At 47.5% G+C, this 27,282-nt stretch overlaps 1 protein-coding gene across 1 annotated transcript in view; it reads left to right on the top strand.

Moving 5' to 3' along the window:
- LOC141925537 (hydrocephalus-inducing protein homolog) overlaps window positions 1–27,282 on the top strand; it is a 111,589-nt gene that overhangs the window by 25,427 nt on the left and 58,880 nt on the right. The window contains 5 exon segments of the mRNA XM_074829982.1: window positions 1,016–1,135; window positions 3,392–3,526; window positions 10,349–10,548; window positions 16,380–16,504; window positions 26,162–26,363. Of these exon segments, the coding sequence (XP_074686083.1) occupies window positions 1,016–1,135; window positions 3,392–3,526; window positions 10,349–10,548; window positions 16,380–16,504; window positions 26,162–26,363 (782 nt within the window).

The following is a 27,282-nucleotide window of genomic DNA, read 5'->3' as shown; positions in this document are numbered from 1 at the left end:
AGCACACAGTCCAAACGGGTGGATCGCTGAGGTAGGCTGTTGAGTGGAAAATTGCCAGCAAGAGACCTGTAACCAATTGGTTAAGGATTGCCCTAGGCAGCACAGGAGGCTGGGAACGCATCAGATGAGCGCACACATAACTGGCAGCGTGCTGCAGGCACGAGCTGCCATGTGAGCGTGGCTCCTGTGGAGCAGCAGGAGGCCTGCCTGGGTCTTTTGAGTGGGAACAGTGCAGCTGGGAGAGGGGAGACAAAGCAGGGAGGAATTTTCTCAAGTATTGCCTCTGCTCTGTGAACATTTGCTGTTTGTGTATAGTTTCAGACATGCTTCTGCAGTGGTATTAAATGAAATGGCAATAATGGAATACAATAAAGCATCTATTTAAAGCCTGTGGAAAAAGGAGATACCAAGTCCAGTCTTACTGAAGTTGCCCAGTAATGCTGAGAAAAGAGCTAAACCTTACCACTATCCAGCATTCACCTCCTTTGTCTTTTTCCCAACTACTGTGTTACCTTCTTTTTAGCCTTACCTCCTCTGGTAGTGTTGTCTTCTAACTGGTTTCTAGGCTATCAAAAAAGATATTTAGGGATGTGTGGGACTCGGTCTCTCTGTCTCAGAGTAAAGATCATCCCAAAATTGTTTCCCATGGAGTCTCGTGTAAATTCTTGGGTTTCGCCTGCTCCATGAGTGCTCGTGGCTCTTCCAGGAAGTGCTCTTGGAGCTGTGTGACCACCTTAGCACAGGGCTCTGCTGGCAGTAAGTGCTGCCTTGCATTCTGGAGAAGGAAACCTGGAGGAACACCCGCCAAAAGAGCTTCTTAGCTTGAGCCTGCTCAGTGTGGTCCAGAAACTTTCGATCAGCTCAGAACACAGGTGGGGGGCTGTTTCCCTAGCGTGAGCTGCGTGGACATACTCACCAAGAGACTGTACTCCGCTGGAGATCGGTGTAGGATTCTTTCATGAATCTTTCTCCCAGCAGCTGACCCTCCTCTCACTGCTCTGTCTTGCCTCTCCAGTTCTCAGCAGTTGACCTGGAACAGAGCTTGTTTCAGCCTTTTCCTTCAGAGGTGGTATTTCAGAACTACGTCCCCTTCGAGGTCTACGAAGTGCCACTGATTCTGAGGAACACTGACAAGGTAAGTGGTGGGATGCGGAGGTTTAACACTGTGCTGGAAGAGGAGAGCAGTGTAATTCCCGTGGTTTACAGCATAACAAATTATCTGCTGCAGCACAGCACACCCAGAATAAAATGTCTCACCACCTTTATTCTGCAAGATGGTGGAAATCTTCCCATGCTGGGGATTCTCCCCTTGATTTTGGCCACGCATTGGTGGTATCTAACGCAAAGGAGCTTTTCTAGTCGGCGTCCTTCCCCTTGAAAGCCCTGGATTGATGGGAACGTTGAGGGTTGTACAGTTCTTACCTGCTCTCCTGCTTTACCTCGAGTGTGCACCATGTGCTGGTGGCTTCCTGGTTAATCTCGGTTTCTGGCAGGGCACCTCTGCCTCTCACAGCCTGTTTAGCTGCCTCTGTGCAGCTCACTGTCAAGGCCCAGAGCTTGAGCCTTCTCCATGCTGGAGGAAGTTATGGTTAGTGGCATTATCACTCCAGGAAGGGTGTTTTGAAGCAGCAGGGGAAATGGACTGATTTAGCAGAAGCAGTGGGAGGCCTTTAGGTGCCACTTTAGGCTCCTGCTGAGCTTAATGCAGTTCTGCTCAGGTTTTTCTAAGCAACGTGGCTCTCTGCTTTCCCTTTGGAGAACCACAGCACATCCAGAGTAATGTTCTCTTGAAGGTCTCCACCTTTACTTGAAAAAATTGTGATCGTTTTGAGATTTCCCAGGAGAGTTGAGAAGGGAGAAGTTGAAAAATGCCAGCAATGTTGTTGCACTGTAAAGAGGAAAATTGAGACCTTTTGAATTTTGGCAGGGGAAACGTTTGCTTCAATGAGGCATGTGCCAAGAGCAGCTGGTGGGAAAAGGCAGGAGGGAGGAAAGGAGCTGAGTGGGAAAGTGCTCTGGGAGAGAACATTGTACACGCAAGGGTTTCTCTTGACATGTAAGAGTAAGTGTGCTGGAAGCAGAGAATGTTCAGAAAAAGAAAGGTGTAATTAAAGATACTGTTCTGTAATGAAGAGTAAGATGTGTACGTGAGAGGAGGGCAGGACGGGCAGAGGGAAGTGTCCCTGAGAGCACGTGAATTAACCCCCCCTCCAAATCTACCAGTCTTGTTGGAAAACAAACAAGTGGACAAAAAAAGCTGTCAGGGCATGTTGCAGGTGGGGGAACAGCAAGAGAAGTCAGAGTATATTCTGAGATAACAGGTTTTGACAGGGACGTGGTTGGAAATGGAAGACCCTTTGGCAAAGACAGTTGCAGGGTGGTCCCTCAGTTATTCCTGGAGAGTCCTGCGCCATTCCTGGCCTGGCGTTTAGCTTGGGAATACTGGAAAGAGCAGCGTGGGTGCCCCTGTCCAAGGGATACCATTCATGGGGTCCACGCTGATTCTGGGCCCTGGCAGAATGGATTCCATCCTGGTGTATTAGGTGCATGTACCTCTGTAAGGAACTGAAGGAATTGATGCCTCAAACATTCATCGACAGAGAAAACCTCCAGGACAAGCTGTGGCCTTTGTGATTAGTCTAAGGAATGTCACCCGAGGGAGCAGGAGTGTGTGGAAGGCTGCACCCCCCACTCCCTTGCAGTTGTACTGACAAACTCCTTATGTGGGCCTCAGAGGGGGGAAACTGAGTGGAACCGAAAGTTTCCCCTCAAGCACAAAGACCGCTAATCCCTGGCTGCACTGTGTAAGCCCGGTACTGTGTGGCTCTGTTGTGTAAGCCAGACACCATGCTTGCCTTGCTAACAACTTCGTGCCTTCACCGTTGAAGGGGCGACAAGGCCTGACAAGAGGTGAGCATTTCTGCCCCAGAAGCAGAAGTATGTTAATCAGCTGATAAGATGAACTGAAACTTTGCTGTGTGTGCACCCACCGCCCAAGATGGTCGGACCTGAGACAACGCTGGATCCAGGGGTGCTGATCCAGATTTCTTTGACTCTCTTTCTCACCTTTCTACTGCTTTCCTTTCTTTTCTTTCTTACAGATTTATAAGAGATCACATTGCTTATTATCCTTTTCCAAGTTTAAATTGTTTTCTACTGCAAGTAAAACATTTTAACCGGTCATTTGGTGTTGTTTCACCTTAATTTAACCCAAGGGGATCACGGAACTGTTGTGACTTCCTGGGCTTCCATCCCGGGTTGTGACAACCTCAAGAGTTAAAAGTGCTTTGGAAAGGTGGTTAACACGGGATGTCCCCAGGGCATGGCCAGGTATTTTCTCCTCATGTTTCCATATGAGTGGCAAAATCATAGTTTCCTGTCTTTCCTGCAGGTTCCTCGGCTGGTGAAGGTTGTCTTGGAGACGTCGCCTTACTTCAAGTTGACCAGCCCCGGTGGTGTGTGCTGTAAGGTAGCACCTGGCATGTGTTCAACTTTCCAAATCCAGTTCACCCCTGAGGAGAACAAGGTGAGACTGGAGGTCCAGAGAGGTTGGTGCCTTCAGTGGAAGCTGAACCTGCAGGGCTGGATTCAGAACAGGGCATCTGCTGTGGGTTTTGAGGACTGTCCTGGTTCCAGTGGGGTTGCCCTGGATCTAGAACCGGGGGAAACTCTTTCCCCATGGTGAAGATTATGCTCTCATAGGCTGGTGAAGATTATGCTCTCATAGGCTGGAGTCTCTTATGCGTTTCAGACCATTTTTATCCTTCAGTGATGGAACATTTAATGTCATGTCTGCTGGTTTCAGAGATAAGAGAGTCTGCCGTCTGTGGTGGGGCGGCCTCCCAAGGTGTTGGTTTCTGGTATCTGTTCAGTGCTGTGTGATTATGGGTTTGCTCCACTAACGGTAGATACAGAGGTCTGTTTAAAAGTGACCTGTTATTTGGAAGACCCAAAGTGAGCCTGATCAGAGTGGGGACCGCCACCTTTGAAAACTGGAGTCACCTTAATGCCTAGCGTGTTGGACATGGTAGCGAGACAGCGGAACATTATGTCTGAAGTCATCGCGGTTTTTACGCACTGGTTATAGCCCACAGCCTGCTGTGGGGTCTGCTCCAGGCTGTGGTCGGGCAGTCTGCAGCTGGTCCCCTCTTGGCACTGCAGGATGCTGTTAGCTGCTGCAGCAGGGACTGACGGGCTGTGCTTTCCCTCCCTGCGTTCGCGAGGGAAGATGCACGTGGAACAGTAGGAAAATGGCAGGGTGGGGTGTGGATGTTTAGCCATCTCTACCCAATGGTAGGGGTTTAATTATTATGGAAAATACTAGAGGAACAAATAGATCCAGAGAGCTTTTCTGTTTCCCATCGGGCAGCCACTTCCCTGCCTCACCCTGGACTGGAGCAAAGGTGGTGCTTTTCCATCCCCGCTGTTTTCAAGCCTTGCAGCTGTGCTGTCCCTGAGGACACTTGTCTGTCTGCGATGCAGATGCGAGGCTGGGGCAGAGGGAGGGCTGTGCAGGTGGCAGGGAGCCAGCCTGGCACAGGCACACTGAGCTCTAGATGTCCCTAACTTGGCAGGAGGTTGTTGGGCTGCAGGTGGCTTTGAGACATCTGCCTGAACGAGCACGTACGGGAATAAACGGGCAGGTACAAGCTGCAGGCAGACACATTACCCAGAGCCTGCGGGGTGGCTGTGTCGTCATGCGTGTTACTGTGATTGCTGTGTCAGCTGGCACCTCTTCCATGCCAAACACGCCGTGCCTTTGCTTAGAGGTTTGCACATCAGTGCTGTGGCCCTGGCAGGTCTGATTCTCAGTGCTGTGATGTGAAGGGTCAGTACTGTTATCTGGAGGCTTGTTAGTACAGAAGAATTTAATACCTGGCATGGAAGGGGGGAAGCATTGCAGGGAAACAAGGACAGGCAGGCTGAGTCCTTCCACCAGCATCCTGCTACCTCTTAGCACTGTTCTTCGCATGACTTTGTTGGAGAGGTGAGGCTAGGGGATAGCTTTGAGCCAGCAGATGTTTCTGCACCCAGCCAGAGGTACAAGATCTCTTTGGGCGTACCTGCTTTTTCATCTTTCACTTGCTGCTTAGATATAGTTTAACACTTTGTCCTATCCTCAAACAGCATGGATATAGAAAACTAAAGAGGAAATGCCCTGTGGTCCCTAGCTCCCCATGCTTGTGAAATAATCTGTTCCTTTGGAGGGACTGAGAAATTATTTAACATTAATATTTAGGGTTAAAATTATGTTGTCCTAGGGCAGTTCTCCAAACTACCCAAGTGACACAAGAGCTTAATCTCATTGAAGCAAGTTTTGAAAAGTACACCGGTGCCTTCAAAATGTGATTTATTCATATTAATTACTGTTCTTTTTGGGGGTGGCAGAGGTAAATTGGTGCCCATGAAGGGCAAAGTGCTGCTCTTCAAGTTTAGAGAGTCAGCAGAGCAACACGTGAACATCACCACAAATACAGGTAGGGTGAGAGAACCCTCAAGAACACCGATGTCCAATACTTTGTCCCTTGTCTTGCCCTTGAACTGGCGAGTGTATGGAGCAGGGAGCTCTGCCAGCGAGAGGTCCTGTGCACAGCTCCAGTGACACTCCGGTGGTTTCTGCTGCACTGGGGGTTGTGCAGGGCATGGGCAGAGGGATGCATGCTGCTCAGCGAGGAGCACGTGGGGATTTATACAGCAGAGTCAGAATTTTGTACGAATCGAACATTTTGTCTCGTACTTGATGGAGTGTGGGCCAGCGAAGTACCAGAGCACTGTAGCTCAGCTTGAAATGTGTCACTAGTGCAGTCAGGAGGTGCACGGCACCTTGAAAACCCCTTAGCAAAGAGGCTTTGGGAAATGGCTCTGTAGACTCACCTGCGTTGGGCTTGCAGTGGCTTGCATGCAGAGTACCTGTGTGTAGTTGTGGAAGGCTTACGAGTGCTGCCTTTGAACAGCCTCTGCCCCTCTGCTGCTCCATCGTCTGCAGGGATGGTGGATCACCCAGTGAGCTGGGACGCAGGTACAAGCCCCTCTGCCAGGGCTGGGCAGTCCTCCTGCTGTGGAGTTGGTTTGAATCTGTTCTTCCCCGGGGTCAGTCTGACTTCAGCGAAGTCACTCCTGATTCAAGGGAGTAAAATTGCGGCTAAGCCCTAAATAAAAGGACCGTGTGAGTTGTTAGTGGCTGAAATGCCATGTGCCATGGAGCGCTTGCTTGAAAAATGAGCAGTATCCTATTTTCTTGCAGTCATTTGGGAATGTGCCACAGGATTGGACTGTCAGAAAGTAAATAAATAGCTGACATGTCTCTCTGTTTATTGGCACTTGCCTTAGAAATAAGAAATGCTAATTTTTCTGTTGGGCAACGTTTCCAATTAGTTACTCTTGCTGCTTCTGATGTACACATTTCTGTTTTAGGGCTTCAGCTGCACGGTGTGGGTGTTCTCGTGCCACCCTGTGTTCGGGTGTCCTTGCATTATGGTCTGACAGTCTCTGTCTAATTGGAAACCATTGTGGAACTGACTGGCAATAGACAGGAATACATTTGTGGGTGTCCTTTGGCTTATTAATAGATTATCTTAAAGGAAGAAGGAAGCAAGAAGCATATAAATACACAGCACAGCTTATTCTGTTTGTCCTCTCGCTCTTTTCGCTGTAGCAATACAATATATTCAAGCAATACAAGTTCAGTCTGTAAGGTTTGCCAAATTCATTACTGATGCTCAGTGGAGACTGAATTAATGCTCATTAATATGAAATATGACAGGCTGATGAGTTATTGCATTACTGAAATTAAAATTCAGTCGGGCACTGTTAGATGTTTGGTAGCACACAGAAGCTATTCCAAGTACACTTTTAAGATGACTTTTGCAGGGAGGAAAGGGGCAGAAAATCAAGGCAAATGGCCCTGTGCAAAATGAACCTGGAGCAAAGTGACCGATTTCAAAGCCTCCTGTGAGTTGGTGGCTGAGGAAGGCAGGAGAAGGGCCACCCCTTCTCATGGGAAGCTGTCTTCACCCTCCAGTCTCTCCTCTCTTTTCATGGCCCTTATTTCCCAGCCTTTATGATATCCTGGTTTCAGCAGGGAGCTTTCCCTGCTTGACTTGCTATGTTGCCTCGTGCTACAAGGATCTCTTCTTTGCAGTTGTCTGCTGCAAGGAGTTCAGTGAAGTGTTTAGGATTGGTTACGCAGCAAAACCGACACCTGCGTTTGCTGGTGTACTGGGCAGTTAGGGTTGCTGTCACTGTGACAGTAATTAATGTTAGCCTGCATTTGCAAAGAGACTGAAATGACACCTCTGAGACACAAGCAGTTCTTTAATTTCATTGGGTGTGAATTCAAATGCCAGTGGGGATACTTTGCAGGCCAGAGCTTGTAACTTATTGCTTCTGGAAGGTGAATAAGAGAAGAGGAACCATTGTACAGTGGGAGGTGTTTTCCTTGAAACTGGGAGAGGAGTTGTGGGAAGGATGAAGTTGTATTTTCATGAAAATCTGTAGACTGAACCTGGTGGGTCTAAAAACAATCTTTAAAGCATGGAAGTGATGCAACCCCTCTCTCACCCAGGCATGCTTATTTAGAAACCTGGTTTGAAACCGTCTAAGGGTTTGCAGTTGCAAAGTAAAACAAGGCTGTAAACTGGTTCCAGCTGTACCCGCAGACTGTAAGCAAGTGCCTAGCCGAGCTGGTAACGCAGGGCAGTGCTGCAGTGGAGAACTGCAGCCTGTATCTCCCCCCGAGGGAGGGTGATTCAGCTTGCAAAAGCTCACGGGACTGTGGGTTCACAGCAGCCTGAACAGCCAGCTTCTGCCTCGCACCCCTCTTCCCTTGGCTTTCCCCCCGTTTGGCCTGAGGCTGCGTTCAGCTTGGTGCAAGGTCCCATTCTGGTGGGTCACAGAGTGTGGCTGAAGGGTCAGGGCACTCTGAAGAGCTGAGTCCAGCCTTGTACAGGATGCAGCGTCGAGGGCGTCCCTGGAGAGGGGGCTCGGCACGCAACGTGCGTGTGCATGAATGGCGAGAGGCAACTTGCTCTCTCAAGGTCATGGTTGTCTCTGTGGCCAAATCCTCGTTGCTTTAGCCTTGCCTTCGTGTACCTGGAGAAGTCCCTTTCCTGGGACAGGCAGTCCCAGTGCCCCTCCCGGCCCCAGAGCTGGGAAGGTGGCATGTGCTTGCTTCTGGGGGGGTTACACCTGGGGGAGGCATTTATTCCTTGGGCTCTTCTGTACATTGCTGTGGATCCACTTGCTCCTTAGCAATGACAGTGACTTGAAAATGGTTTCCTATTATTTCCCTTTAATACTTCCAACTGTTGAAGTTTCTTTTTTCTTTATCTCCCTGCTGATCTGAACTCCTCGCATCATCCTCTGTCAACCTGGCATCTGGGAGAGAGAAGTAAATATGGCATGCCAAGATTTAACAAGGCAGGCAGCTTTCAAGTGGATTTACAGTGCCTTTGTTACAGTAGTGTGGCCACAGTAACAACAACAACAACAAAGTAAATAGTATTCTTCATTTGCTAATGCAGTTTCTGAGGATCTAAATAGTCCAGGATGTGAAGTACCCAGATAGTAGGTGCTTTAAATTCACATGGGCTGCCCGTACCTTTTATTTTAGATGGCTTAGGCTGCAGGATTGAGTACAAAATTGCTAGTTCAGAAAGGCTTGCTGAAGATTAAAGGCTCTCCTGAAATGTGATATTCAGTTCTGTAGGTCGTTTGCTGCAGTTTCCTTCCTGGTATTTTACTTTCCAAATACAAGAAGCAAAAGCCCTTCTGCAAGGTCCAGTGTGAATATTTGATATGTCTAGAGAGAAAGATCTTTCTTTATTCTTTTTACATCTTGTCTGTGACAGCATCTGTTACAGCAACCTTAAACCCCAGCTGGTGGGTAGCGCTGGGTGTTAGTTGTTGTGTTAAAGCAGTAGCTCTGTGTCTGTGCCTCCTCTGGCTGCCGTAGGGCCCTTCCAGGCTTGGAGGGGGGCGGGTGTGGGAGAGCAAGACCCAAGCACAGAGGAATCTGAACCTGTTCTGGTTAAGAGAGTTTGTTGTGCCCAATTCCTAAATCAAATTATCTGCTTGCTGCTTCAACAATGATAAAAATATCAGACGACTTCAAAGCACTGGGGAAAAAAGATCAGGACAGCAAGTGAGTGATAAGATGCAGAGCTTCCATCAACTCATGGCTAAGAGAGCTGCTGGAGGTAATTGCTCCTGGCCCTGCTGCAACAGTTTTACTGGTGATTTCAGCGGGGGCAAGGGGTTACTTGCAGCACTGCGATGCCACACCGTCCATCTGGAGATGGATCTGCTCCTCCCTACAGTAAAATGATTTTGGTGATTTGATTTGCCTTCCTACTGCTGAAGGCCAGACAGCTGGGGGGACTGTCTCTTTTGTGAACAAGCCTATGCTGGGGAGTAGCACAGCTGAGTTTGCTCTGGCAGGGCTGTCCCAGTGTCTCCCATCTGCAGCTCCTGCTACCACCTGCCTCAGGCAGGCATGCTAACAAGGCATCAACCCTGCAGCAGAGAGGAAGCAAAGCTATTTCCCACGTCCCCTGAGGCTAGGTGAGCTGGAAAGGGAAACTGAGATTAGACACAGGAAGAACTCTTAAGTCTAGGGTAGAGCTGGAATAGGCTGCTGAGGGCAGGGGTGGAATTGTTAGTGCTTTTAAGTACTTGTCAGACATCTTGCAAGAATAGTTTGGGTGTAGAGCTGAGCCAGTTCTGGGGTGGGGAGATAGATCAGATAGCTTTTTAAGGGTGTGTGTCCCCAGCCTTGTCCCTATAATGCTCTGGGAAGTGGTGGGAAATACACACTTACCCTGCACTCACCTGACATTAAAACAATTCCCTTGTCCAGCTTGTTAAATATTTCACCGAAGACTGAGTGTTGGTCGAGCATGTGGCAAAGTCCTTTTGAAAATGCACCTGAGCGTCCCCTGGCCAGCGTCAGTGATGTCGCCGCGTTGCTGGGATTGGAGTTAGTGCTGTGGCACAACTGGGTGCTTAGTGGAGCCTTTGATCATCTGTGGTGGTGATCGAAGCGGGTTCTCGTTACTGCTGTAATCCCTTACATGAAATTGCTCTATTTTGGTGCCTCCGAATCAAAGTATCAGATAATTTTGTCTGGTTCTGCCAGCTTGCTGTGAAAGCAGGTGAATCAATGGGATTGTTTCTTCTTTGCAAGTTAACAGCCCTGTTCAAGTCACGCTGCAGGAATGAAAGGTCACTAAGGTAGAAAGTCCTTTGACATTGTTGGATACTACTGTTAGAGTCATAGAAAACAGCAGTTTTTCTTCTGCCATGGGATGGTACTGAATGCACTGTGCTGAGATTGTTTCTTTCCCTGCAGGATTATTTCTACCAGCTCACCTGCATCACAGAAAGGGAAAAGTTTATTGTGCCAATCCGAGCTATCGGTGCCCGAGCTATCCTGGACTTCCCTGACCAGCTGAACTTCTCCGTCTGTCCAGTCAAGTACAGCTCCCAGAAAACTCTGCTGGTTCGCAACGTCGGTAACCGGGAGGCTCGCTACCGCATCAGCACTGAGAGGTAAAGGAGCTCGTCTTCTTTGTGCAAAACACTGTTGCATGATAATATGGTTGGTAACAACATGGAACCAGAGCATCTGAGCTGCTGTATTGCAGCTGCAGCTGGAAACGGGCAGGACACGTGGGGTTTGCTGTTGCTTATAGTGTTTAAGCGTGACGCAACCTTTGATAAAACTCTGCGTGCTGCAGCGAGGTTTTGTACTGCAGGGGTGTCTCCAACACAGCATCTCGCAAGAGTGGTTCTGTTAGATTGAAAGAGCAAATGAAGGAAGGCAACCTGGCTGCCCGTGGGCTGTGTAAGATGCTGCGTGGCAGGAGACAGCTCTGGGAGCTCGGTTCCTGTAGACCAAACGCGGTGTCAAGAAATGGGCAAGCTGTGAGCTGGTGAGAGAGACATTTAAGAATTTACCAGCAGCTGTGTCTTTATTTGCAAGTGCCATTAGAGATCGTAGATCAAAGCAATTGGTATTGAGGCCCTGACAAGAACACTGTGTGGTCCAGGAACTTTGTTTTCCAGTAGGTTTGGTCTGGTCCCTGGGACCAAATATTAAGCAGAATGAGCTTTTAGGTGGAGATGAGCAGACACTGGCTTCAAAACTGCACCACAGCCCCAAAGCAGCATGCTAATGAGGGCACAGGCAAAAGATGCAGCAAGTGTCTGGTGCATGGGTTGGGGGCCTTTTCTTCTAGAGCTTTATCTCTCCCAGATTTCCTGGAGAGTGCTCGAATCTGTAGGGATCCAGCTCACAACCTCCTGATCCTGAGTACCTTCTGAAACGGTTACATACCAGTGTCGGCCAAAGACACCCATGCTCTGGGAGGCTGCAAGCACGTGGTGTTCCGGTGGTCCCGAATCAAACGCCTGACATGAGTTGTGTTGTGGACAGCCTGTCCTGCTCCTTTTGGTCTCAGAAGACAGTCACCGGTTTCCCAGTTTGCTGAATGGGAGGGGGTGGTGCAGCTGCAGGGAGACTGGTTCAATTGGCTGATAATTCGTGGTGAGTTGCTTGGTCCCGGAGGTCTTGGTGTAGGAGCTGAGGTCAAGAATGCAGCAAAGACCAGTGGTCTGACTTGGTGCACCTGAGTTGCTTCAACTTCTTCTCCAGGAAAACAGGGCTCAAAAGGCTGCTCTTTACTTTTCTCTTGTGAAACGTGACGGTTCAAGAGGAGCTTCCACCAAAGCCTGGCAGGGTATTTAAGCAGGCTTCTAGGATGCTGTTTAAGGAGGCTGCTTCTTTTCCCTGTGGAAACACGTAGACAGGAACTTGTAAATCACTGCACAGTTTTCCTCTGGGATCTCCAGATCTAGTTGTTGCCACCAAAATAAATACTCAGTAAAAGTCTAGCATATTTTTGCAATGTACTTTCCAGCTCTTCTATTGAGTGATACAGCACATGTCGAATCCTGCTTGATATGGATTTTAAGAGTTTCTGAACTTCAGCAATTAAATATTTCGGTCCTGATTTGCAATAAAGAAATGGGAAGCATTGCAAACGTTTTATTTCAAACTACACAAAAAAATATTCTGAACAACTGGGTTGCATGTGTACAGGGATGGAAAGCTGGTATGATTTCCTTTGTCAGCTGAGGGCATCTGCCATCTCTTCCATTTCATTATGAACTTTTGAAAGCCACTTTGAAATTTCAAACAGATGATTTAAATCTTTGAATATAAGTAGCATTTTATTCTAATTAAGTTGCCCTGATTTTCGTTCAGATTTCTTTTTAAATACTCTTAAAAGAGTATTTAAAAACACATGCTTGCATGTGAGAGGAGGAGGAGGATGATTAGTGGCGTAGAAGGGAGTGAGAGATCTGTCTAAGCTTAGATCCGTCAGGTGACCTCTGTATCCTTTATTCTCTATCTAAACAATTTAAACTTGTGTTTTCTGTCCTGAGCATATTCAGGCTCTTGCCCATTCACAAGTCAGCTGCAGATGCCACCATTTCCTAGTCCATCGTGCTGTTCATATCATGTTTCCTTGCAGCTTTTCTCTGGATTTCCTTGTCTGTGGCACCAAGCATAACCTGTTTGCCTTCACCTTCAGTGCATTTTCCAGCCCATCTCCAATCCTAACCTTTCCCCTCAGTACTGAGAGCTCAGCTCTTGCATCTGGTCACTTCATGATGACGTTCCCTGCCTGTTACTCATTTATCTAAAGGCTTTGATGTTTTCTGTTGTGCATTTCCCTCCAGGGAAGAGCTCTTAAGTGAAGCCATGGGGCCAATTCAGCATCCTTCTGCTGTTCCCCGTTCGGAGCTCTCCCCTGCCATGGTTTCTACCAGAAGCATGGCTGCATTTTGACCACTTTTTCATGAAGGGAGAAAACCACCAAAGCACTCCCCGTTATGCAGTCTGGCTTTGTGCCTCTCCTCCCTCTGCATGTCCATACCCAGCTCTTAACTGCATAGCATGGTAATAAAAAATAAGAATAGTATAAATAGAGAAAGTCTCTTCGTGTTGTTGCATTGTTAAGGCAGGACAATGAGTTTCTGCTCCATGACATTCACAGAGATAAATGTCATTCCAGTACATTCCACTTGAAAATGGTGTCTGGAAGCAGATCTCAGTGCAGCACTGCCTTTTCCTGACATTGCTGACGTGCTATGCCATGCTATGGGGCTAGAGGGGATCAATCCGAGATAAGATCCATTTAGGAATGTCCCCACCAAGCTCTGAAAGCTCAGGAAATTATCCTGCAAGGCACAGTGCCTCGAGCCCCCTTGCATCCCTCCCTGTAGTACCCATACGCTGCATGGAGGCGTGAGATTGGCCAGTTACCATAGGACGTGCAAAGACCATCCAAGGACATGAAAACAGAGCCTAGGTGCAGTGAAAGAGGGAAATACAGAGCTTGCGAGATGCTGACTCCACACAGGATTTCTCAGCACAGAGATGGAGTCTTGGATGCTTTGACTGTAGCAGACTGGGTTTACTGGAATAGTTACACTGCTTGACTTTGGCTGTTATACCATTACTAAAAACTAATATATGCTAAGATTAAACGACCTTTGGTTTTTTTCCTGCAATAGATCTTAGTGGACAGAAGAGGCAATTCAATCACCAGTAATTTTACTGTCTTCCTTGGGTTTGGAGGTAGCTTGTAATGAAATCGATTCTCCCAAACTCAAATGATTGTATAATGCACCAGTAGACCAGAGAAAGGTTGGCTGCAGAAGATAAACACGCCACGGCACTTGAAGTGTATTGCAGCCTCCTTGCACACTGCATGTGCCAAAGGTGTGGTTGCAGGAGAACAGGTGGCATGGTGGTTTGAGAGCCTGGGCCACAGAACTGCCAGCTTTGTTCACTTGTCAGTCGTGTTTCTCAATTCTGTCAGGAGTATTTGGCCTTTGGTATCATCATGGGATGCCCAACTGTCAAGATGGTGAAAGTAAGCAAGATGTAAATGCCAAAATATATCATTATGAAATTGCTTACAAATCTAGTGTTGCTTTCTTTCTGAAGGGCAATAACAGGCAAGATCTCGGCAAGTACTGATGGGCAGGTCTCTCCTACATTGGTGTGGCTAGATAAGTTTATACAAGCTGGGGACTGCAAGGTGCCATTGGGAGATCTGGACTTGTGAAAGTTTAGATTTCGTACAACAAAGCAAACCTACAAATGCACGTAGTTAAAAAGCATGTCAGAAGAAAACGAGCTATTAAAAAACCTCCAAACCTTATCTTTCGTGTCTTTCAGGAGCAGTAGTGATTCATTAGAAGGGTAGATCTAACAGGATGAGAATTATCCTAAAGAACAGCTCACACTTAATGGATAAAAAGCCAACGTCTATCCCGCTAGCGTCATCTCTCGGCAGTGGTTTTCATTTGGCTATGACAATGTGTCAGGGATGTCTCCTTAGCATCTCTTCTTATCTGTAGGCTGCAGACAGTGACGGTGACTGAAATTCAGGGGAGTTAAGTTTAACCATGGAGCTTGCATCTTTGGGTCTTGGAGAACCAGGTCCATGTGAGGAATAACGAGCTCCTGCTACAGCAGTAAGAGAGTTGTCTTGTGGGTACAGCATGGGGTGGGATGTAGGACATGCAGTGTCTGATTTGTGCTCCGTTTCTCAGTCCTGAGAACTGAATCCTGAACTTGGTTGGATCCTCTTCTTCTGATAATTTGAAGAGATGAAGATATCTTCAGGAGTGTTATTCCCATCCTATCCCATCCATCTGAGGGCAGGAGTATGCAGACATGGGGAAGGAGTAGGAAGGTGATGGGATGGGAGGTAGTGCTGAAGTGTTGCCCGGGATCCCCCTTAACTGGCAGCTTTTCTGTTCTGGCAACATTTCTGAAACAAAAAAAAAAAAAGGAAAAAACCAAAATCTCTGCCTTTCCCACACCAGGCAATCCCACCCAAGCCCTGGCAGAGACCTGCAGCAGTCCTGGCATAACCATCAGTGCGGATGCAGGACCGTGTAGAACAGCCCAGTTCTGAGGCTGGTGGTGCCTTGTCTTTCCTCCACTCTCTCCAGGGTCTCAGGTCCAGCACATAAACATTGCAGGCCCCGTGCTTCGGTGGCAATGCTCTCGCTGGTTGTAATGGGAGCAGGTCAGGCCCCTAATTGCAGCGATATCTCCTTAATGAGCAGAAACTCCAGCAATTTCATCAGCTGTCACTACTTACATGAACAAAGTTCAGCTTGCGCATGGCTCCAGTTGTTCTCAGTATTTTTTGTGTGTGTTGCGTTCTCTAATCATGGTAAAACTCTCCAGAACATGTTTTTAAGGTGACAAATTGACCACCAGCAAAGCACTAAAACCAATAACTTTTGTTTTCTAAGTGGGGCTGTAGAAGAGCCACGAAGCCCAGCTGCAGAAGCATGTTTCACCTGACTTGTCCCTTTGCATTAAAGCACTGAGTTTTGTGTCTGTCAGCCACCCGGTGACAAATCATAATTGCTCATATTAAATCCAAAGTACCCCAACACATTTTCATAATTATTTCCAACGTATTGCACAGAATTTGCCTGGTGGGCCAAGCAAACAGTTATTGAGCTTGGATTGCAACCCAGAGTCCCAGATTGCAGTGCTTGTGAATACATAGAAAACCTCCTGTTAAACTCGCCTTGACGTGCTCCTGGTAATGGCACTTCATGTAGCTGGGGGTTTAATGGTTCAGGATGTAAATGGGATCCTCCTTCCGTGTCTTGTTTCCATGTCGTTGTATCGCTCTAATCTGCGTTTGCACTTATTCATCTTTTCCTGATTGTTCCTTTTCTTAGAGCAGCTTTCATTGTAATGCCGATGAAACGTGCCCTTTCTTAGGCTAAACTAGGATGTTTCCAAGGTAAAAAAATGAATTCTGCAGATTAAACCATAATTATTCTCCGGTCTTCCAGAAAGACACTTATCCTCCCTGTCTGATTCCTAGGCTGCAGTCTCACTGGGACAGGTAATGCCCTGACATTTGCATCTCTTAAGGTGGAGTTTATAGGTGGCAGGGAAAGACAGATTCCTGAGGAAGTCAGTGTCAAGTTGTGCAGGCAGATAGCTCTCACCATCTCTGTGCTCCTCAAAACCCATCCTCTGGCTGTATTGCTAGCGGTCGGACTCCTGAGCCTCCCTGCAGAGAAGGGGATGCAGAGTATGGGGGAGATGAGGTCATTTGACACCACAGGATGTTCAGAGAGCTGGATCTCTTCAGAAGTGAGAGTCAGTAGAGCCATTTCTGATCCTCTGTGTTCTGTTTTTTTCTACTGACTGTGGCTTGTTTGCTTCTTGCTTGCACAAGTGAGCTGAAGTGTAGTAGACTGCAAAAGGAGTATAGTCCCCGAATCGCCCACAGTAGCCCTGATGTGTCTCTTTCTCTGCGTTGCAGCCCCTTCTCTGTGGATCCCTCCATCGGGACTCTTGGGATTGGTGATGCCATGCAAGTAACAGTGGAGTTTCACCCGCTGAAGACCGGGGATCATTCCGGTTCCCTGGTAGTTCACTATGACACAGGTAAGTGCTGGGCACTGCGTGGTGCACGCTCTCTGCATCCTTCAGAACAGAGCCCTTTCTAAGCAGAATAATGTTAAACTTGCTTTGCAAACTACTTCTAAAAGCTTTTCTTTCAAAACCTCTGCACGTTTCAGTGCTTAGAAGGGAGCAGATAAGGGGCAAAGGCTGAGTCTGTTCTGTGTGTCCTGTGTGGCTGTGTGCTGGTCCATCCCTGGTGTCAGCACGGTGTTCTCCACCCAGCACGCCCCCCGTGACAGTCATCTACCATCATTTCCCGTTGTCGCAGCCACCTTAATTCCCTCTCCAGGTGTGCCTCCCCTGTCCTTTACCTCAGGGAAAAAGTGACAAATAGTTGGTGTTTAGGGGGTTGTTAAAGTGGATCCCCTCAAGCAGGAATGAGATTTTTGGCAGGCTGTTTTGCTGGGAGTTGCTGAGTGGAGGAAGGAGGAACCTTGATTCTCCATTGCAGTGTGCACATGCAGGTGTGAAGTGTTATTCCTAGACAATGCTCTGTTTGAAGTGTAACGTGGGGAATGCGTGTCTCTGTCGGACTCTCTCTAAATGCCCCCTGTCTCTTACACACCTCTGTCCCCTGTACTGCTTCTCCGTTGTCTTGCCACAGACCCTTTTTTTATGTTGCCCTCTACCCACCTACATCCCACACTTCACAGCATCAGGACTGAAGCAGCCAGGACTTGAGGGCTCTTGGGGTTTGGCAGGGAGCGCTCGCTGCCTCCCGAGATAGGTATAAAATTTATACTAGGGTACGAGAAGCCAAGCTCAGGCCACAGAAATGCTGTCAGCTTTATAAGTCACTTAAGAGTAAGTGGGAAAAACTCAAGAAAAAGGTGTGATGTTAAAATGCTTCTGTCTGCCTTGGTTCAGCAGAGGTATCTTGTGATGCTGGTCGAGACACTTCCTCAGTTGCCTGAATGCATTTGGTGTGCCTTTTCTCTTGCCTGAAAGAGAGGTTTGTTTTGTCCCTGTTCCTGAACTTCGGTCCTGGGAAGTGTGATGTCCTCACCTGGGTGCTGCTGTGATGCTTTAGCCCAGCAATGAGCATTTTATTGTCTTGAGTTTGTAGAAGTTCTAGAAATGCTCCTATATCTTCCAAATGCTCTTTGTAGGCTTCTGAGTTATCACAGCTTTGTTTAATGTTTTTCAGTCAATGACACATTCACAGAGAATGGTTTGTGCTCACTCAGAGAAGCTCATTGGTTTGGGTAACACTGTCTTGACAGAACTACTGAAATTTCAGAGAACGACAAAAGGTGCCTCATTTGTATGCATATAGGGAACCTATAGGATAAACTTCAGAGGGACAGATCTTTTTCTGGGTTAGATCAGGGCTAACTACCCTAGAGGTTAGGGCTGTGGGGTTTATACCATGTGAAATGAACAGTCCAAGTGAAGAATCCAGGGCCAGGATCTTCACAGCTTGCTTTGAAAACCTGAGTCTTGTTCTTACTGAAACACCTGATTCCTCCATGGTTAATCTTTGCAAAAGTGATTTTCATGGATAGGCCACAGGGACCAAACTATCTGCTGGCTCTGGGATAGGCAACCTCCCCGGAACATGGTGCAGCCACCTGGGAGATGAAGGCAGGATTCGTTCCTGCCTGTCAGTACAGCGCTGCAGTTATTTTTCAATAAACCACAGACTGAGAAGGAGAGCAAGGAATGATTAAGGGATTGTCTCTCAAACTTTGAAGCATACAATTAAGTAAAAGGCTGCTGAGATTAATTGCTGAAGTGAAACTGAAACATTTAATCAGTCTTAAAAGCTGCTTGTTGCAGGTGTAGTGCAGAGCAGCAGACAATGTTGCTCAACCCGGCGGGGCGAGCCCTGGCTGATTTGTCCTGCGCTAAGTCAGACTCCCTGTGACTCGCATACAGAAAGCAGCTGGGTTGCTCTTTCAGAGCCACCAACAGACTGTTTCTTATGAAACAGAGGCACTAAGAGCAAAATATCAGTGTAGGGTGTTGGGAGGCATTTTCCTTGCTTTACTGTGTGTCTGTATTGACTTGCTCACAAGTGGCAGCAGTTCTCAGTGAATCACACTGTTGTTAGTGTGACTGACGCAGGATCAGGTGCATGTTGCGTGGGTTTAGTTTTTGCTGAACTTGAGTCAAATCTGTCCCTAGCATTGCTTAAGCAGACATGGAGCTCTTCCCTTTGCCTGCTATTTGGTTGATTAGAATTGTGTGTCCTTTAGACTGTCCTGGTTAGGAGCACAGGTGGTGTCCCCTGGATAGACTGTCTATGTGGTGGTAGTCGTGTTGCTACAAACTTTACAGGTGAGTGTGAAGAAAATGTCTTTGCTGCTAAGAGCATAATGATTTACAATGAAAATTTGACCTTCACTGCTTTACATGTCCAAACTCCTCCATTTCCCCCATGTACATGGGTCTGGGTGTGAAAAATCCCAGCTCATACTCCAGCTGGGAATGTAAACGTGTCGGGATGCTGAATCCCTTTCTTCAGGTAAAATTGGTGCTGGTTTTGGCTGAACCGGCTTACTTGGTAAATGATGCCACCCATGCAAGGGCTTGGCGGTGTATTAGTGGTCCTGTACACATGCAGGAAACTCATGAAATCCCAGCCCTGGTTGTTTACTGCTGTTTGAGGTTGAATAAGTAACTGTAGCGTGGACGTGCCAGCACCTCTGAACATCTCAGCTACCCACAAGGATAAAGCATCCGAGAAAAGCACTGCCTTGCTGTGATAGTCATCTGTGGTTTTGTGTAGGCTTTGGAGAAAACCACCACCCTTGCAGAGCTCTGTTCTCTTTCCTTTAAGAACCCCCTTTCGACCAAGGGTCTTGTCATCTGTCTTGCAAGGCTGGCATTGCAATCAGTGGCTTCCAGGAACTTGTTTGAAAATGAAATGAAAATCCTCTTGATGTAGTCTCTGGATCAAGCCTTTTCCTTTCTCTTTTTTCTCCTTTGTAAATCCACTGAGGCATGTGGACAGGCAGCAGGGTTTAACTGAGGTTTAGCCCTTGTTGTGCTGCATTTTCCATTCCTGAGATCACTCAAACAAGTTGCTGAGTGTTCTCAATTTGCACTGACTTCAGCCAGAATGGAGGAGGCTCAGTACTTGTCTGAGCAAACTCTCTACCTCGTTACATACTTGAGTCGTCCTTGTATTGTGCAGGATACCAGGGTGGGAATACCGAAAACATTTTCTGGTTTTAATCTTAGTCTTGTGCCAGTGTTTACAGGGGCTCTGACGTTGCCGTGAGTAGCGTTAAGTTACTGTTGAGCTAAATTCATGGCAACAGACCGTGAGCTTCTGACGGCCACCGCTGTGTGCCACTGCCACTCCAGTCCGCAGTTGTTCATCTTCATGCACTTCTCCATTCCTTCCACACCAGGCAGATTTATAGTAGCTGCTTACAAGTGCTAAGAGGTGGGGAAATCTTCCACTTCCTAAGCAGCAGCCCCTTTTGAATCCAAAGCTTCCCTGTAGTGCGCTAACCGATGTAATTCTTTTTTATTTGTGTTTAGTGCTGGCACATGGTTAGAAACTTACATTGTTCTGTGAGTTTTTAAAGAAGATCTTGTTTCCCGTGTTATCCCAAGGTGTAAGCCAGACTGATGCTGTACAAGAGGCTTCTCTAGATTTTCCTTGGGCTATCAGGCATTTAAAAACTTTGCAAAGGGATTTTTCTTTCTGCCTGTCGTAGGTGGTGAGTGCACGTTGTGCTTTCTTCCCTTCGCTTGTGAGAATTCCCGGCAGTGTAGCTGGTTTCTGTCAGACTTTTATGTTCTTGTACATCTGCTTCAAAGTGAGTGGAGGGAGTCATATATTGTAGGCAAAAGAGGTGTAAATAGGAGTTTGTGCAATTCTATGTTGTCTTTGCATCTTAATAGTAGCAGCACTGCAACAGAGCGAGGATTGGTAACTAATACTTTATACAACTGATTGGTTATATGCTTTTATAGTTCAAATCACTTAGATTGATGGGTGAGTCTAGTTGGTCTCCAAAGTGTTCGTTTCTGTCAAAACAGCTAATAGGTAACAACTGTTTCCTGTCTTTGTTCCCCTCTTCTAGAACTGCTTGTAATAATGAATTTTTCTTATACTGTTTTAGATAAGGCCATTCTGCTCCTTGCAGAGTATGGCCCCTCTCCAGGGCCTTGTGTTTCAAGAGAGATGATCTGTCACTTTGAGGGTAGATGAAGGGGAATTACGTTTGTGCTTCATTTGCTTGAGGTTTCTTTGCACAGCTTTGTAGCTCCACAACTCCGTAACACCCCTCTGAACAAAAACCCTGCTCAGCAACCCATGGAGTTGACTGTGTGAGCACAGACTGGGGTGTATGTACTAGGAGGGTCACTTGGAAGTTAAAAATCTCCTTCTGGCTGTTTTGTTCATCCTCAGGCATGCACAGAAACAGACTTCTGCGTGACGCTGCATACCCCATTTTTAGCACATGAAAGATTTCTGGAAGAATGTGGTTTTCATCTCTTTGCAGGACACCCTTGACCGCAGCTTGTCTACTCTATCATCAGTGGAAATCACTGACATGTTCTGAAGTGTCATTACCGGGGGATGTGTTTCAGGGCAGAACTGACCATTCATTAGCCTCCTTTCCTTGTGGATCGATCAGCATCTGCTGAGAAGCAGAAGAGCAGCTTGAAGGGTCACTGATTTATTAGGTGGTCTATTGGGCATGTCTTTGCCAGGCAATCGGAATGAAAGTTCCTGCACCATTTTTCCCATGGCCAAAAGCAATGTTTCAGCCAGTCAGGTACCCCAGCGTATCGTTACTGTAGTAGCAATAATGGTTAAAAATAGCCCGCGACATCCTGGGTATGCGGCAGTGGTCTTTCATCATCCGACGGTTTCATCGTCCTTTTCAATACATTCTGCGAAGCTCCTTCATGCTGGGCAGGACAAAGCCTCCGTGCTGGCTCCCAGATATTCCTGTGCCAGAGTATTTCATCCTGGAACGAGGCAAACAGTTCTTCCTAAGCACAGTGCAGAGGGGTGATGGGGAATGCTGTGGGTGCTCGGTCACAGAAGGAGGCACAGCGAGAGCCTGACTGCAGAGGAGATGACTTAACGTGCAGGAGAGCTGTCTGAAGAGCCTGCAGCCTGTCCTGTGGAGCACTGCTGGCTGGTCACTGCTTTCCACCTCCCTTTTCATCCCCATCTGTTGTCTTACGGCTCCTTGCAGGGCCTCTGGGGTAGAGACCCTCTTCTTGCACTGTGCTGCGTGGGCTCAGTGGGTGCTTTGCCGAGGCCGGGGCCGTGCTGGGGACTCTGACCGTTACAGCAATACCTGTGGCCACAGTAATGACGAGGATGCTCTGAGCTTTGTTGTAGCCTGGGAATGGTTCTTTGGAAACACCTGTGTTAGCAGCAGCAGTTATTTAGTGGTGAGGTTTATAAACGAGGTCTGGAGTAAATAACGTGATGGTTTAATGATGTCTGAAGGCAGCTCCTGAACACCACCTCGGAGAAGCACTTACAAATGACTGTCGCTGCTCTGCGTTTTGCTCTAGGGCTGGAAATACAAGCGTGGTGACGGACAGACGGCCTTTCTCAGGCCGGCAGAGACTCGGTGCATCTTTTAGGTGAAGCCATTAGCTTCCCAACAGCGAAACAGCTCAGAGCAGTGCTCCTGACTCTGATCTAGTGGTAGCTCTGTGGGAGACGCAGCAAAAACCACATGGTGGGGGGGCTGGATCAGGCTGTAGGTGACTTCTCCAGCTCTCCAGAGATCACTTAGCCTGGTGAAGTGACTCGCTTCTCCGGCGGTGAAGTGGTAACAGAGACCTCTGCACGCTGTTTGAAAAACAAGGATATGCCGGCAGTGGAGGCAGCTGGGTATGATAGTAGCAGGAGCAAAAGAATTACTTATCATAGGTCGATATGGGGGTACAGTAACATCCTTTTGAGTGAAGAGCTCTGCTTTCATTGCTTGCTTGTATTTTCAGTGAAAAAGCAGCAGGACCTGTCTCTCTCCAGCTGCGTTCATAGAAGAGATGAGAGCAAGGCACTGTCTTCTGACAGACTGGGCAAATGAAATTACACTTGCTTTCCATGCTACCTAAATATTCCAAATTTGACTGTCATTCACTCCTAAAAAGATTTAAAATCCAAATTCAGCAGAGAGGGAGACACAGGGATAGAGGAAGAATATGTCTTGGTGAAGACAAAATGCATCAGGGTGCTGTTTTGTTTCTGTTCAGTCCAATCAATCTGGGTACCAGCTTCCTAATGTTTAGAGCAGTAATCAATGAAGGAAAGTACCAGCTGTTGAATACTAGGAAAGCGTTCTTCATAAAACCTGAAATTTGTTTTGAAATCTTGTGCAAGGGTTTGCTCATCCATTCATTGAGCTATACTTTCAGGCTAAACAAAATCTGTCTTTCTGTTTAAGAACAGTTTGTACTGCTCTGAAAATTATTCCCCCTTGCACCAGGATGATCATGTAGTATTAGAAGAATTCAGAAAGATGTTTTAGCTGTTCTGTAAATTCTCTCTTTGTCTGTTTCCCTGCACAACAGGAGCCCCACAGAGTATGACCCAATGCTAGATTTCTTACTTCAAGATAGTGAAAAGTTATCATGGTGTGCTCAGATACCTGTGTCCGTAGTCACGCAGATGGATGCTGGGATAAAACACAGTGGTGTTTCTGCTGTGTCAAAGAGCATCGCTCAGGAGTGCACAACCCAAAGCATCTGCTCTACTGCTCTATAAAAAGTCTAGCTTTTAATTTCAAGTTCAGGCATTGCTTTGTTCAGGTTGCAGAGAGAAAGCTGTGTCCTGCCACCTGTAGGAAATGTATCAAAAACATGTAAGAATGAGAGAGTTGACAGCCTGTAATAAGCTCATGTTGTGTAAATAACGATAGGGCAGACACATCTAGATTCAGTAAATGTGCTTTCATGGCAGCCAGGCATCCCAAACCACAACCATGGACATTACCCTGTCAAGTGAAATACCTAGTGCTCCGTCACTGTTACAGTACAGAGGGTTTTTTTAAAAAACTTATCTATTAAACAGCCAAGAGTCTTAAATGAAATGTCACATCTAATTTGACACCAAGACATGCAGCCTGCAGCCGCCCATGGCCGACCCTGGCAGGTCCGCTCTCTGTGTCAGCTCATCGGCCTGGCAGACAGATCCGTGGCTTCCTCCTGACTCTCTGGCAGCTGTGCAGGCTCTCCTGGACCCAGAGATTTGTGGGTTTATGTATTCAGCACGATGCTGAATGCTCTCTGTGGTAGAAGGTGCTCCAGCAAACCCTCCAGCCTTCAGAAGAGTCCTCGGTGCCTGCAGCCAGGAGCGCAGGGGTGGCTGCGTCCCCAGCTCCTCCCCGGGAGAGCAGCAATAGGGGATGTTTAGCCAATTGTGTGGAAACAGGCAGTGCATATGCTTTCTCCCTCGTGGGCTCTAGAGTTAGCATTTTTCTGTGCTGGAGGCTTTATTCTCATCGCTGCTTAATAGCTTCTGATGGCTTTATCTTCAAAGAATTTGTCCAGTTGCTCTCTGGATTTACAGCTGTTAGCCTCTACAGCCTCCTGTGGCAGTGTGTTCCAAAGGAAGGAATACTCCCTGGAAAAGTACTACCACTTTTGTGTAATTTCTGACTAATAACATTATTTCAGGCCCTCAGGTTCCTGTTTTATGACAAATAGTGACCAATTTTTCCTTATTCACGTTTCCCAGGCCATTCATGCTTTTACAAGCCTCTCCCATCTATCTCCCATATGATTTCTAGGATGAGGAGTCCTATTCAATCTTCTTATAAAAGCTGCTTCATACTTTTAATTGTTCCTTCTGCCCTTCTCTATTTAGCTTCAAATGCTTCAGCTTGTTTTTTGAGATCAGAACTATACCCAGTATTTCAAGACACATGTGGCCATGGGTTTAGACAGTGAGACGATGATAGTTTTCATGGTGTTTATTTTGCAGTAGTTTGTCATCTTGATCGTTGTAGAGCGCTGGCTCATGTTTCCATAAACCCGAGCTCGAAGCACTGTGCATGTCTCCCATTTCTTGGCTCCTGGCTCCTTTGCTTGCCAATATATGCCAAGGACTCAGTGGAGGGAGAGGCAATGCTTATAAAGCATACCCACCTCTGTAACCCTCCTGAACATCAGTTATTTCTGTATGCCAAGTTGTCCATTATAGAAAGCAGATTATCCAGTCATTGTAAACATTGCTGCTGTCCTCGCAACGTAACTCATCTCTGGCCACAAATCCCTACCACTCCAGACTCCCTTAAGAGCAGAGAAATTGAGGCTATACAGGCATGAAGGCTGAATTCTCGTTGTGTGGAGATGAGTGAATGACTCTAGAGATCTACTGGTTTAAGGGTGAGTCTTGCTTCATTCCCCAGTGTCCCCCCAAAAGAGGGAACTCCTTTTTTTTTTTTTTTTTCCTGGAATGAATGTGATTCTGCTGTGTTGTGTCTGGCTTAGGATTTCAGGAGTCCACCCAGCACACATCCAGCTCTCTCCCTGTGTTGTTGCACGGTAGCCGTTTAAAGGCAGGTCCGTTCTCTGGCTGCCTTGCTGTGACCTGTGCAGTGAGGAGGAGGCTCTGCCTTTGCAGAGGGATGCTCTCCAGGCTATGGCCGGGTTGCTGCACTTGTCTGTGGGGGCTGGCTCTGAGGCTTTAAGCACCACTCCACAGAAATGCCATTTCTAGAGAGCATGTCTGATGTTTGCTGTTTGCATCTCACCTGGGAAACACTTGCCTGCAAGAGGAAGAGTGGGCTTGGTACTGAAGTTTGAGCTCATTTGACTCCCAGGAGTTACTTGGCTGGGAAGAAGGAAGGTTTGAAGCTCTGGAAATGAGGGAGCCTGTGGTGGGAGTCTGTTCGGGAGGGTGACGTGCTGGCAGGTACTCCAGCAAGGCTCCAGTCGTTAGTCAGTTGATGTGCACAGCCCGGGACACTCTCCTCTTCAGCTGGGTCTGAGGTGGAAAGCAAAGATGCCTTCGCTCTGGTCGTTGGATGGCTTGGGAAGATGCAGCGTAGACTTGCAGACTCAGGCATAAGCAACAGGGTCCCGGCTGAGGAAATGGGCTTGCAGGACTGTAATGGGCAGGTTGGGGTGGGCCATGCCCCACCAGTCTCGTTTTGACATGTCTTCACAAACCCACAGCAAGTGAGGGCGCTGCTTCTACAACACAGTGAAGCTCTCTTCTGTGTCCCATCCTGCCCTGGGCTGTCACTTGTTCCTCTGAACCTCCCTTTCCTGCCCACGTGCCCCCAGGCATCTTTGCTTGTCAGCAACAAGGGGTCAGGAGAGACACAACACTGGGCAAGCCCTGACTGAGGTGGGACTCCTCAGAGTCACCCGAATGACTTGGATGCAGAATTGCCTGTGACTTGATTGAGATGGCAACCCAAAGGCCACCTGGGCACATCTGAAAAATCTCACTGTAAATACTGTGACCTTGGGGATAAATCTCTACAAACACACCCAGAAATAAGGTGCTGACGGTGGTGCCCAGGACATCCTCATTCTGTACACAGGCAGCTGTCAGGATGTGATAAATGTGCTGATCTGTGGAACTGCTAATACAGCTAAAAGCTGTAACAATTTCTTCTGTTACTGGTGGCTTGCTTTGTTCCTCGTACTTCCATCAGCAAGTGAGATGAGCAAAGACTCCCCTTTGCTTTTTTCCAGGTGAAGATATTCACACAAGCCTTTATGGAGCAGCTGTAGATGTCAACATCAGGCTGGCCAGGAGCTCCCTGACAGTTGAGAAGACTTACCTCACGCTGTCAAACCACAGATCTGTGGTCATCCACAATCGGAGTGAAATCATAGTCCATTTCCAGTGGAAGGCTTTTGTTACTCAGGAAGAGGAAGATTATCAGAAGCTGAGGTTTGTTCCAAAGATTCATTTCAGTAAGATACACTGCCCAAGGGTAAAACTAACGTATGGCCTCAAGGGGTGTTGGTGCATTGAATGGTTTAGGACAAGTAAACCATCTAGGGCATCCGGTTACGTGTCCCTGGAGCTCAGTGCCTCCCATTCCAGCTCCATCCATACTCCAGCTGAGGATGGTGTTTTGGGGAGGAAAGGCTGATTGCAGTGACTGGATTTCCTCAGAGAGCAAATTTGCTTTGTGGGAGCACCAAACCACTGAGGTCCAGAGACCCCTGGCTATGGAGGGTCCATGAGGCTGAGGAGAGTGTCAGCACTCGTTACCTGGGACTGCACTGAGTAGCAGCACTTAACATAGCTGCAGGGAGCATAACTGTTACGATATTCACTGCAGCTTCTTCCACTCCAGCTTTGATAAGGTGTCAGGCTCCTTCTCCAGTAATGTGCGGGTAAAGTGCTTCGTTGGCCCAGCAAGTTGAGGCCATCCTGCTGTAGGATGTTGAATTGCCTTGCACTGTCCCGGTTTCCAGCACAACGAGGTATTTCTACCATTCCTCAGAGACTGGGGAGAATTCGGAGGTGAAGGGTTCTGCAGGGAAGGTAGGGCAGCACAGGACAGAGCGCATTTGGGCTGCAGCAGCCTGTGTCTTCATGGTGCTGAGAGATGGGGCAGGTTCTTCAAAGGGTGTCTGTGGTGAAGCTTTGAAATTCCCGTTTCAGGCAGCAGAGAAACACTTATAGCCCGGGGAGATGAACTGGAAGTGACACTTAAAAGTTTGAGTGATTAAGGGAACCCTTGTGGGACTTTTCAGACTTGCATGGATGTAGGTGTATAGGAGTTAGCTCATAGCTGATCAGGAAACTGCCTTAAACTGGAGCACTTTTTAAGGGCTTCTGAGCCAATAAAGATCAACAT

Source organism: Strix aluco, chromosome 6 (genome assembly GCF_031877795.1).
Source record: "Strix aluco isolate bStrAlu1 chromosome 6, bStrAlu1.hap1, whole genome shotgun sequence".
In the NCBI taxonomy this organism is placed as follows: Eukaryota; Metazoa; Chordata; class Aves; order Strigiformes; family Strigidae; genus Strix; species Strix aluco.
This window is presented reverse-complemented; position numbering and strand designations above follow the sequence as displayed.